Below are 11,893 nucleotides of genomic sequence, written 5' to 3'. Positions count from 1 at the left end.
AATATAAAAAGTCACAAGCTCCTGTTACCGAACTGTACAACACAATTAATTCTAGGGATATATCATACAATTCAGGTAAGATAAAATTGACTACAATTTTCTCAGTGTATCTAAATATTAAAACTTTATTGAATACATTCTACTAATAATATATTTCCTTTTCTTTAAGCTCATGCAGAATGAAAATGAATAGTATTTTATTCTTTAAAGACCATTTCAAATCCTTTTTTTTAAAACAAATGATGGTCGAAAAAGATTTTTAAAATCGACAAATAGGAAAACAAAAAGTACACTTTTCAAAAAAAACATAATTTTTCTTTTACATATTTAGTAAATTATGCATACACCTACAGATGGAGTATATTTGGTGTCCGGATACGGCCATTTACTAAAAGCTGAACAGCGTGTGCAGAAAAACACGCCGTCACACCAACACACGACTACCCGTCGCGTTATCACAACACTGAACAACACGCTCTTACGAAAACACGAAGCATGTTGTCACGCTAAAAGGAATTCGCACAACACGCCGTCGCGCTAACACGCAACATTATGTTACGCTATCAAGAGTGAGCACAACAGAATGTTGCGCTATCACAATACTCCATCGCGCCAACACGATTTGAAACAGCGCAAAAGCGTGTTGTGCGAACTTGTGTTATCGTGACATCGTGTTGTGTGTTAGAATGACAACGTGTTGTGCGAACTCGTGTTAGAGTAAGAACATATTGTTCAATGTTGTGATAGACAGCGAGTTGTGTGTTAGCGCGACAGCGCATTTTCCTGAACGCGTTATTGAGCTTTAGCAAATAGCCCTAACAGGACACCATAGATTTGGGCATTTAACCTTGATTCGATACGCAGTAGCATGTTCTCTGCAAGAACAATTTTAAAACAAGACAAGCGACAAGGATATCAATTATTAAAGGTCACCATATCTCTTCACTATTTAAATTATCTTGTCAGCAAAATCAACCTAACATTCAGTTATTTTTTTTAATGTTTCTTGTTTAAATTGACTTTTGAGTTTAACATGTTTAAGTACTGTTCATTATCTCTATATTGCGTTTCTATTTAGATTGAATCATTATCGATTCCCGAATGATGCTTCGTAGAATCTTCATTAAAAAAGTGAAGTTTTGAGGTATAAATAAAATATGCATCATGCCTATATAATGAAAAAATAAATTGAAAAATGGAAACATTACTTGTGTTGAAAGGTAATCTTCAAAGTATTTTATATTTGTGTGAATAAAAAAGATTGTCAATGTGCATTTATTAATTGATTGACTAAATGATGTTTAGCATCCGACTCTACGGCTATAAAGTGAATAATTATTTCAATAGTAAATCAACATATTCTCTTAAATAATATTTGATTGTATAAATAAATAATAAATATTTACGTTGAGAAATATTTCCTGTTTTGGGAAAAAATGAAATTCTACCATAATTTGTTTACCTTTACTTCTATGTTTTCTATTACTTTTAACTTCGAAATATTTGGGTTTTTTAAAAGGATGGACATAGGAGCAGTTCTTACAAGTCTAATGATGATAGCGTGCACCGTTGGACGAAACATCAAAATGGCGGACTTTATGTTACAGGAAGCCCGTGGTATCCCAATACAGCGACCTCGACAAGAACAAACACTCATGACACCCGAAATAAAGCAAAAGCAGCATGTGGTAGAGCAACTATTGGTGGAGCGACGTAAACATCCTTTTGAGCATCCAAAAGACCAGTTACAACTGCCATTGGATGAACGGCAAATGGACAGCCAAATGCAGGAAAAAGGATCAATTGTACAGCCACTTGCTAACGTGAACAAAGTAGGCGATTTCCATGTAAGTAATTCCAGTAATCGAAAAAATACCATTATAATAATAATTTAATAACATTAAGTAACAAACAGCTTACTGTCTAAGTAACGGATCGACCAATAACAAAAAGCAACATACAGATTACTCGCTTTTTAATGGATCGACAAATAGCAATACGTTACATACAAGTTACAACTGACTAACGGATCGATTAATATGTTTATAGATTTTAAATTTTACTAGGCCTATTGTAAATTGACTTCACTTTCATAATCTCTAACGCCCTTACGTCGCGGGTTCCAATCCCACTGTGGGGCTTGGAAACCGGTTGTTCGAATGAGACCGTATGAACTGAGGTCTCGTGTCGCAGTAGATGCTGGCTCGAAAAGGATTCCTCCTTACTCAATAGCCCTTAGTGCCGAGTATATGACAAAATGTGTAGCTATCCAACGACGTAATATGAGGGAAAATCTCAAGAGGGACGTTAAGCAACAAACAATACAAGCTTACAGTGTTAAGAATTTAATACATTGTACATGTAAGTAGTCGCTGTGAACGCGGATCTGGGTATAACAATCTTGAAAGCTTTCACAAGAAAACATGCTCAAATTTTTCAACACAATAAAATATTTTTAATAAACTGAACTAAGGAAATAACTAGAATGAAACTCATTCTTTAATAAACGGAAATCCCAGTATGATTATGGTGTATTTCGTTGCCATGACAACTGAAATGATATTTTTTAATCATTTTCGGAAAATAAACAATACCTGCTTTCAGAATATATATACATTCGTATATACAAAATTTACAAAACATACCCTCAAAAATGAATTGAAATCTTAATATCAATTTGTCTAGAAATGCTTAAAATCTTTGCCATGGAAGGGGTTAAAGTAGCTTAATGGCGACTTGAATATTTTTAAGCCTCCAAAAAGCTTATCTTTAAGCTTCAGCTTAAAAAAGAAATGTTTGCATCAGCTTTTTTTTTAATTCTCTATACAAGGTGGTCGTTAATGAGGAACTCAGGAACCCGATGAAAACGTACGATATCGCAACGGCAGAAATCAGACAGATGCTGAAAAAATACGCACAAGGAGAAGAAGCCACCATAACTAAAACGAGACACAATGATATCGGAGCTCAAGAGGTAAATTAGGGGTCATACAAATAAACCAAATAAAGCTTATGAAATAATGCATCCAAAAAATGTCTTAATAGTTCCTAGTGGACTATTACAAGGAACGCTGACTAGTAGACTATTGCAAGGAGCGCTGACTAGTAGACTATTGCAAGGAAGCTGACTAGTAGGCTATTGAAAGGAGCGCAAAATAGTAGACTATTGCAAGGAACGCTGACTAATGGACTATTAGAAGGAACGCTGACTAATAGACTATTGCGAGGAACGCTGACTAGTAGGGTATTGCAAGGAGCGCTGACTAGTGGACTATTGCAAGTAGCGCTGACTAGTGGACTATTGCGAGGGGCGCTGACTAGCATGGACTATTGCTAGGATTGCTGACCATTGGACAATTGAGAGGAACGCTGACTAGTGAACTAGTAGATTTTTGCAAGGAGCGCTGACTAGTAGACTGTTGCAAGGAGCGCTAAATAGTAAAATATTGCAAGAAGTGCTGACTAGTAGACAATTTTGAGGAACGCTGACTAATGTACTATTGCTAGGAACGCTGACTAGTAGGCTACTGCAAGGAACGCTGACTAATGGACTATTGCAAGGAATACTGACAAGTGCACTATTGCGCTGAATAGTGAACAGCCGCACAAGACTGACATGAATATCAGATACTTGACATTTTTACCAGGCGAAATTTACAATCAGGTTAAATTATCAAGAAGTTTAACTCTCAAAACTTTTTTCACAAGGAAAACAATTTGATACATAAAAATTGCAACATAAGTAAGGGATGTTGACAACTGAAGAATTAAAGTACTCATTTTAATTATTATAAAATTTGGTTGTTCGGTTACCATTGTTATTGTAGTACAATTTTCTGGTATCTCTAATTTTAGGCTACCTCACTTGAATTTATTGTGTCCAAAACTATTAGTAATGGATATTACAACGTTTATATATCTAAAGGCAAGTTAAATGCAACAGCATGTGTTCTTCACATGCATAAAAGTTTGAATATATCCTGCCTCATCTGAATTTGACGTTTAAACGGAACAGTTCTGCAATTCAGTCATTCAATAACTTTCAACACTTTTAAAAGAATGTTTTCTTAAATGACTTAAATCGTGATTTTATTTCTATGGAGATAACTATGCTTTGCTTTGTATTCAATATTTTTGTTATCTAATCTATTTTATTCCATTTTTTCAAATACACTTTCAAATTCAAACTGAATTTGTATTCTATAGATTTTTCTCCTTTTTCTCGTTCTCTTTAATGTTGGCCTCCCTAAAATGTGTATTAATATAATTGAAAAACTACTAGAATGTCTAATTTCTAGGCATAAAATGTACGATTTTCTAGATTAAAACATTTCGACCTATTTCATTATCATATGTGATAATAAACTTGTGATTAGAAAAAGCCGCTCATCTTTACTGCTGATTGAGAAACAGTAAATCTAAGATTATATATTTCTGACAGGTAATTACACTTGATTTGGAGAACTTCATAACAAAAAGCCGACCAAGGAGTGTAGAAATAAGCAACAAAGCCTCCCAATCCCCTCCCTTTTCAGGTGAATCTACCAAGGAATCAATGATGATGTCTGACGTCAGAACTGACGTCGCATTTTGCAGACATAGACGCAGACGCATTACTGGGCCTAGTCTCATTCCATAACAAAACGATATTTAATAAAACGGAATGTACTTGAGGATTTTTTTTATCCTATTTTTGTCTTGAAGTTCGTAAGGGGAAAATTGAAACTTAATATTTAAAATCGAAATTTAAAGCCGTTTGATTTACCGAAGAGGGAACACGCAAACAACAAAGATAGATCTGTGCAAGAATTAATTGACTTTTCAACTGTTAAACAAACATTTATATTAATTTACAATAGCAGTAGTTTCACGGCATGCATGTTGACAAAGAGTTTGCTCTTGACTCACGAAGTAGATCTTTTTGTCGTGGAATAGAGTAGAATCCTTCAAAGGAACGTGGATTCTTTGGAAGTGACTATATAACCTATAACTAGGCCCTGTAGGTGCTCACAGAAATGAGATATCTTACTGTAGTCACTGACCTGGAGCACCAGAGTCTTGGACTGAATTTGAAGGTCTCCACCGGCAATTAGTGGTGTCTCAATTAGTCAAAATATCTCGAAAGGGACGCTATGTCTTTTATCAGGTAAATTATTCTACAAGATGTGTGTGTTGAACGTTTTCTTAACGCCAAACTATATGAAAATTTTGAGAATTTGTATTGAACAACAGCTAGTAAAAGAACAACTATGTGCTAGGTTATTCCAAACCTTAGTCCATCTTCTGAAAGTGGATCCACAAAACATGAAGCAATCAAGATTTGATTTTTGCACCGTCAAAACCCCCCAGAACAAATCTATACAATATTACATAGTACAATAATATGGACATATCGAACAGTGTTCAAGATAAAAAGTCTTTGTAAACAGTGCAAAGCAGGAGAAGAGCAAAAAAAGAACTCCAAATCATCACAGGTGGTATCGGGTACTATGAAAAAGTAACCATCTGATAAATGGTCACAATCGCCCAGTGTTTACAGTCAATATCAAGAAAAAACGTAAAAAAACGTCGAAGTGTTTAATTAGATGTGTTTGTTAAACAAAATGCACCCGGCGGCAACAAAGTTGGAAAAACTATTTTTAGCAGATACCGGTAGGTAGCAGTCAATGTCACAAGGTCATTGACCTTTGTGTCATTTGAAAGAACTTAATTATTGGAGTATGCATGAAGTCTCTATCTCTTATGGTTAAAAAATTATGGCGAAAGTTCAAAAAAGCTATTTTTAGCATAAAGGTCACAGCCAAGGTAAAGGGTCAATGAACTCATCTGTGTCATTTAAATGAACTTAATTAGTGAAGTATGTCTACCAAATATGAAGTCTCTGTTTCTCTAGGTTCAAAAGTTATGACAAAGGTTAAAGTTGACAACAGATAGATAAACAGAGAAACAGGACAAAAACCATAAACGCCCTGGATCTATAGATTGGCTGAACATTTTCTATGATCAAAATCAGTCAGTATCTGACTAAAAGGGGGAGGAAACAGATTAAAAGACGAAGTCAATATGTTCTCAGACTTTCTGTACAACATGACCTATATCTTGCTACAGTATTTTAGAAGAAAACACGATGTATAATAAAAATCGTTTTATCTGGAAATATTGAAGGAATATTAAACTATAGAATAGTTACATTCAGTGTAATTTTCTTTATGTTATCCATTTAAAATCCACGACGTTTAATTAAGAAATAAATAACAAGTTTATAAACTTCAATGGGAATTGAAGTGGGTCGGTCACGTGATCAAATCCTGTGAAGGCCGAGGGCCTTCTCAGAAGATTTGATCACGTACCGACCACTTCAATTCCCATTGAAGTTTATAAACTTGTTATTTATTACATATATATACATTTGAGACAGACGATTGAATACTTTCGAATATAAATTATTGCACTAACCGTCCGTCGTAGATTTTGAAAAATGACGCAAGGTGTAAATCGGCTTTAATAGCGGTTACGCTTCGAATTCACCAGGCTAAGGGTTTTATTTCTAAGGGACTATTTTGTGAAAGGCTACTTGTGATCAGTAATGGTGAACAAATTGTTATCTGGGAATATTTCTATTCGTGAAAATTGATAATCAATGCTGAAAAGACACAAGAAACACGTCCGAAGATCGATGATAAAAAGTTGGAGGAATTTCGGTCGCCAGAAAGGGATGGATGATCCGTTGGATGGAAACACCTGACCATGCCAGTTAATTTGCAATCAAGTATTTAAGATAAAAAAAACATTTAACCTACGATATCAATTATAACTAAAGGCACATTTATGATGTAAACAGAACACGGGGACACTAGCGAAAGCTTACATTGAACTATGACAGCGCCGAGGTGTTTGTCAGCTGTTCGTGGCGTGATTGCAGTCCTTTGATATTTTCCAACAGATTTACACATTTATCGTGAGTAGAATTTGTTGAAAAAATTAGTTTATCATGCAGATTTAACTAAAAGTCTTCCAAAAAAAATAATGATAAACTGTACAGCTGAAAAAAGTGACATAAAACTTGTGAAGGAAAGCTAGTTTCTATCGGTATATTCTCCATGTATACACAGGTTAAATTAATAGCCAAAAAACTGTATGAAATACTTGTTAAGGTTGTAAATAAAATAATTATTATTTTACTTGCATATTTTGTTCATTTTTATACATGAAAAGCAAGTAGAGCAAGTCATTTTATATTTATGCACCGGTAGATATTATTGCGCCGTGTGATTAGGTCACGTATTGACCTCTGACCTCAGACAAACTTCATACAGAATTGAAGATATTTGTTCTCCGTATGTTTATATAGCAGAGAGATACCACAAATGTATATATATCTCTGTAACACACGCAAAACCCTGTCACCGCGCGTTAGAATACACAGTGGGAATTATATGTATTTTCAATACTCTAGGAACACCAAATTGTACATTGTTTAGACATAATTTCATTAGAAAGAATTAACCCCGTTGAATTAACGTGAAAATGCAACAAACCTGCGTTTATTATTTGTAAGTTTTTTCCTCGCAATGTTCGTTTGCGTTACTTAACTTTGCACGGTCGAAACGACTTCTATGTCTATAAAGTACAAAGATTTTGAAGGGCGCTAAACTCACATTAAAGATTACTAAAATAAACAGTTATGAAGAGGAAAAAATTAGAAAATGTAAATATAAGAATTGAATTCAATTAAGTTTTAGATTTACTAGTATTAATATTCTTTGTAATAATGCTCCCTTTCGCCCTTTGTTTTATATCTGCGTCGTGTTCGTAGACAAATTACACGCTCCTCATTTAATTAATTGAATCATTAACATTGATGAATGAAAGAGGTCTAAAACAAACCATTATTTTAATGCACAGTTGCACTGGTTTAATGAGACGTAAAGAACAGGAAAGTGCGTTAACTTAACCTACGGAAATTAATGATCGATATCGATTAAAGAATGAAATAAAGTCAAATAAATAGGCATCGAACTTGATGTTTAATTGAAGGCTATTCGCAGTAAGGAGTTAATCGCAAGAATCAGGTCTGGTTCTGACTTTTGATTTTATGCTTATTGTTTTCTATACATTTATATTATCCTCTTTTCATCCCCAACCCTTTTTTTGTTTATTTTATTTTAAAAAAAATATATGCTTTTATATACAATTTTTCAAAAAGACATTTTTCAATTGTATCGGATATAGGGATTTTGTATTATTTATTGACTGGAAGGGAGTTGAGGTAAAGGGGGTGACTAAAATTGTAGTTAGTTAAAATATAAAAAGGAAGAAAATTGAAACACAGTTTCGTTTTGTATAAAATATATAGGTTTTTCTTTCAATTTATTAAATTATTATTTCCATTCAATCATAAAACAGGATGAAAACCAAGCTACATTTCGTCATTTTGCTTGGATTCATGTGCACAGTTTTCGGACAGTTACCCTCTGCAAATGACGTCATGATATCCCAAGATCCCCTGCAACAAGAGACAACTGCATTAACTGGTGAAACCGAATCAATATCTGCAGGTGGACTACAGGTTGTTTTATTATTTTTATTGATTTTTTTTTACCTTTTATTTGTTGTTATTATCCAAAATAACATTTGATGTTTTAGTAACATTTGATTTACCGTGAAAGTTCACTTGCCCGAATGTTTTGTATTCTGAAATCTTATTTTATATGACGTTTAATATTTTGCCTGCTCCGGAATATAGTCCAAACCGAATAATGTCTTTGGAAAAAGTGTTGGTCAGATTAGACAAGTATAACTGTACTACTGTGAAATCTCTACTTTTCTTGGGGTATAATTTTCGTCGTGCTTTTCAAAGTATGAAGAGACTTCGGAATTTATATCTGCCGCTAAATGCAATTTTCCACATATATTACTACTGAACAATTCCTAAACTACTAAATCAAACTCCAATAAATCAATATATTTTCCTGAAACCACGAAAATTTGACCCCTTGAATATATGTGATTTTACAGTATTCGCACAAGAAGCAACTCGATCATTCAGTCATTTGAATGTTCACTGAATTTTAAAAAAAGACTATAAATGGCAGAACCCTGCCATGCGATAAACTTCAGTAATCTTTGGAGAACTATTTAGTGTGAAGGGAAAATTGGAAACCTGTGACATTACCTGTACATCATTTGCAAATTACTTTTTAGGTTTAATTCAATCTATTTTATTCATTTTTCGGAGCTCAAGGTTGCTATGTCATTTTAAAAACATTGATATAGATCTATCTAAAGCAAGAACTGTATCTTGAAATTAGAAATACAAAGCAATATCCAATAGCCATAAATGACATTGCATGTTATAATTTGATACTGATTATCATCAGATGTATCGTTTTAAGAATTTCACAACCAGGAATTTACATGTACCGTGTTTATTGTGATTATGCGAAATAAAACCTTGTTTCAACCAGTCCTTGTCATACGATTTGCCTTAAATGATCATTTCTGTGGCTATTTAAACTACTTTACATGCATCAAGAACCTTTTTTCCTATGTTAGAATTTTTTGTTCCTTTTCAATTTCGGATTCCCAGGTGGTGTACAATGACGAGTTAAGGTCTATTATGAGTGAATACAACATTACGGTGGAGGATATACGCCGTATGTTAGAGGTGTATGCCAAGGGAGGTAATGCAGAAATCGTCCGGACAAGAATAAATCCAGAAAATGGACTCCAAGAGGTAGGGAAAAAAATCCATGCTTAAAATGAATTTCAATTGCATTTTGACACCTGCATATTAATTTTCTGCGATTACGTAATTTAATTGTACAGACATATATTAATGAGAGTGTTTCTTCTTTTGTCAAAAGTTTTATTGGCGGATGATTTTAAACAGAAGAACAACAAAAGATGTCAAATGAAAATTTGGTTAATAATATACATGAAGAGAATATGATATCTAGAAATTTCAACATTTATCATCACCACATTTAATTCATTAATACACGAGAAATTTCTGATTTTCCACGCGCAATTGTTAAGAATTTAAGTTTGACAATTTCTTTAAAATTATTTATAAGCAGAATTTTTTGCGATGATTCACTTTGGCCACCATGATATGAGTGGAGGTTTTCTAATCAGGGTAATGTAGCAATTCTATATAGAAATTTTGTATCAGTGGTTTCATATATCTTTTTTGAAATTTAAAAATCCTTAAAAGTATTTTCAACCCAAAACTCTCCTGGCATTTAAAATAAACTTCTTATTTTGTTCCTCGCAAAATATCCTGATACAATATACAGTACTGCTTTCCCGATATTTGTGATACCATAACTCATTTATTAGTCGCGTGTTTTGTATAATTTTGAATCTAGTCAAAATTCTACTACTGAGGAAATATTCTCTACAAATACAGTCCAAAAGGGTTCGTGGCGAATAAATAGACTCGAGAAATTATTTGTTATTTCTCGAAGTCGAATAAAGGTTTGTTTACAGTTTTATTTTTTTTCGTCAACAGATAATAACCTTAGATTTTGAACAATTTACGACTCCCAAAAATGACGGAAGTTCATCCTCAACTGTAACTTCGACAGAGAATCTACTTCCGGGACAGAAACCTGACAGTCAGGCAAATAGAGAAAACTTGCTGATAAAAACATTGGCGGATCTCAGAGGAGCGGAGGCGTACTTACGGGAGAGGATCAAAGATCTGGACGCCCAGCTACCAGCTTTGAATATTGCTTATCGTCAAGGTAATCAATTTCGCCGTAAATTAGCTAAAAAGAAATATGTATTTGCATATATTTATGTATCGAAATATGCAAAACAAAAACACGTCTGATTTTATTTTCTTTTTCATTTTGCTGTAAATTTTACCAAAAATATTAATTATTTTGACTGAATACTGATATCTTTTGAGTCAACAAGAACATATTATGTAAAACATTATATTGTATGATGAAGTGGATTAAGTAAATAATGTTTTGAGACCACATTTTGCTTATTTACATGTATCCCATAGAATGTTTTCCTGTAATGTATATTATATTTTCATTTTGACGTTCTTGTTCTTTTCCAGGACATATCTCATTATTAACAAGAAACCAAAACGCTATAGAAAACAGAAAAGAGCGGCGGAAAACAGAAAGAGAACTTCGAACCGTTCTACATGAGATAGAGCGATTAATAAGGGAAGAAATGCGAAAAAATAACCGCAACACAGATAACAGGGAACCGGCCTCAGATCTGGACAGAGAGATACAAGTTATGCAGGAGCAAAATAGAATTCTAGCTGAGATACTCAGAAGTATTCCAGACACGCCTAAACTACCGATTGATAATCAATCGGGATCGGGATCCAGCACTATTGATCGTTCCTTATCCACTTCCGGTGACGTTGCAGGAACTGATCCTTCGTACGAGGCACTTAGACAAGAGGTTCTTAGAAAGAGAGCCAGGGAGCTGTACTTACTTAGACAACTAAGACTATTATCTGGGAGATTTTCTAGCCTTTCTGGTAGGCGGGGGTTTCCTGTTACCAGAAATACACTTTTGAGGCGACAACCAATCAGAAGGCAGATTAATTTTAACCGTACCCCTCAGCGTACTAACCGACGAATGTTAACCGGAAGTGTAACCGGGGGAAACATGAGCGTGGATCCAAGAATACGAGTCATCAGCCAGACAACAAGCAATTATCCGGATTTCAAACAATTATCCAGGGAAGAAACGATTATATAGGCAACAAACAAATATCCAGAAAAGAACAAGAAGCGAGACAACAAACTCTATATTATATTGTGATTATATCATATTTCCATGGCATACATATTGTTTTATGATATTGTTTATCTTTATCAAAATACAAAGATTAAAAAGTATTTTCTAAGATTAAAAA

At 33.9% G+C, this 11,893-nt stretch overlaps 1 protein-coding gene across 1 annotated transcript; it reads left to right on the top strand.

Annotated features, from left to right (window-relative positions):
• On the top strand, window positions 1-11,893 carry LOC134229704 (uncharacterized). Its single transcript, XM_062711475.1, has 8 exons — window positions 1-75; window positions 1,520-1,847; window positions 2,831-2,974; window positions 4,442-4,620; window positions 8,407-8,569; window positions 9,590-9,736; window positions 10,514-10,748; window positions 11,075-11,893. Exons 2-8 carry the CDS (start codon window positions 1,521-1,523, stop codon window positions 11,734-11,736), a joined length of 1,857 nt encoding a protein of 618 aa, XP_062567459.1. The 5' UTR covers window positions 1-75; window position 1,520; the 3' UTR covers window positions 11,737-11,893.

The sequence above is a fragment of the Saccostrea cucullata genome, unplaced genomic scaffold, assembly GCF_032062105.1.
Source record: "Saccostrea cucullata isolate Sc308-1 unplaced genomic scaffold, CSIRO_AGI_Scuc_v1 ctg208, whole genome shotgun sequence".
NCBI lineage: Eukaryota > Metazoa > Mollusca > Bivalvia > Ostreida > Ostreidae > Saccostrea > Saccostrea cuccullata.
The sequence above is the reverse complement of the archived record's forward strand: the minus strand, read 5'-3'. Positions and strand labels throughout refer to the sequence as shown.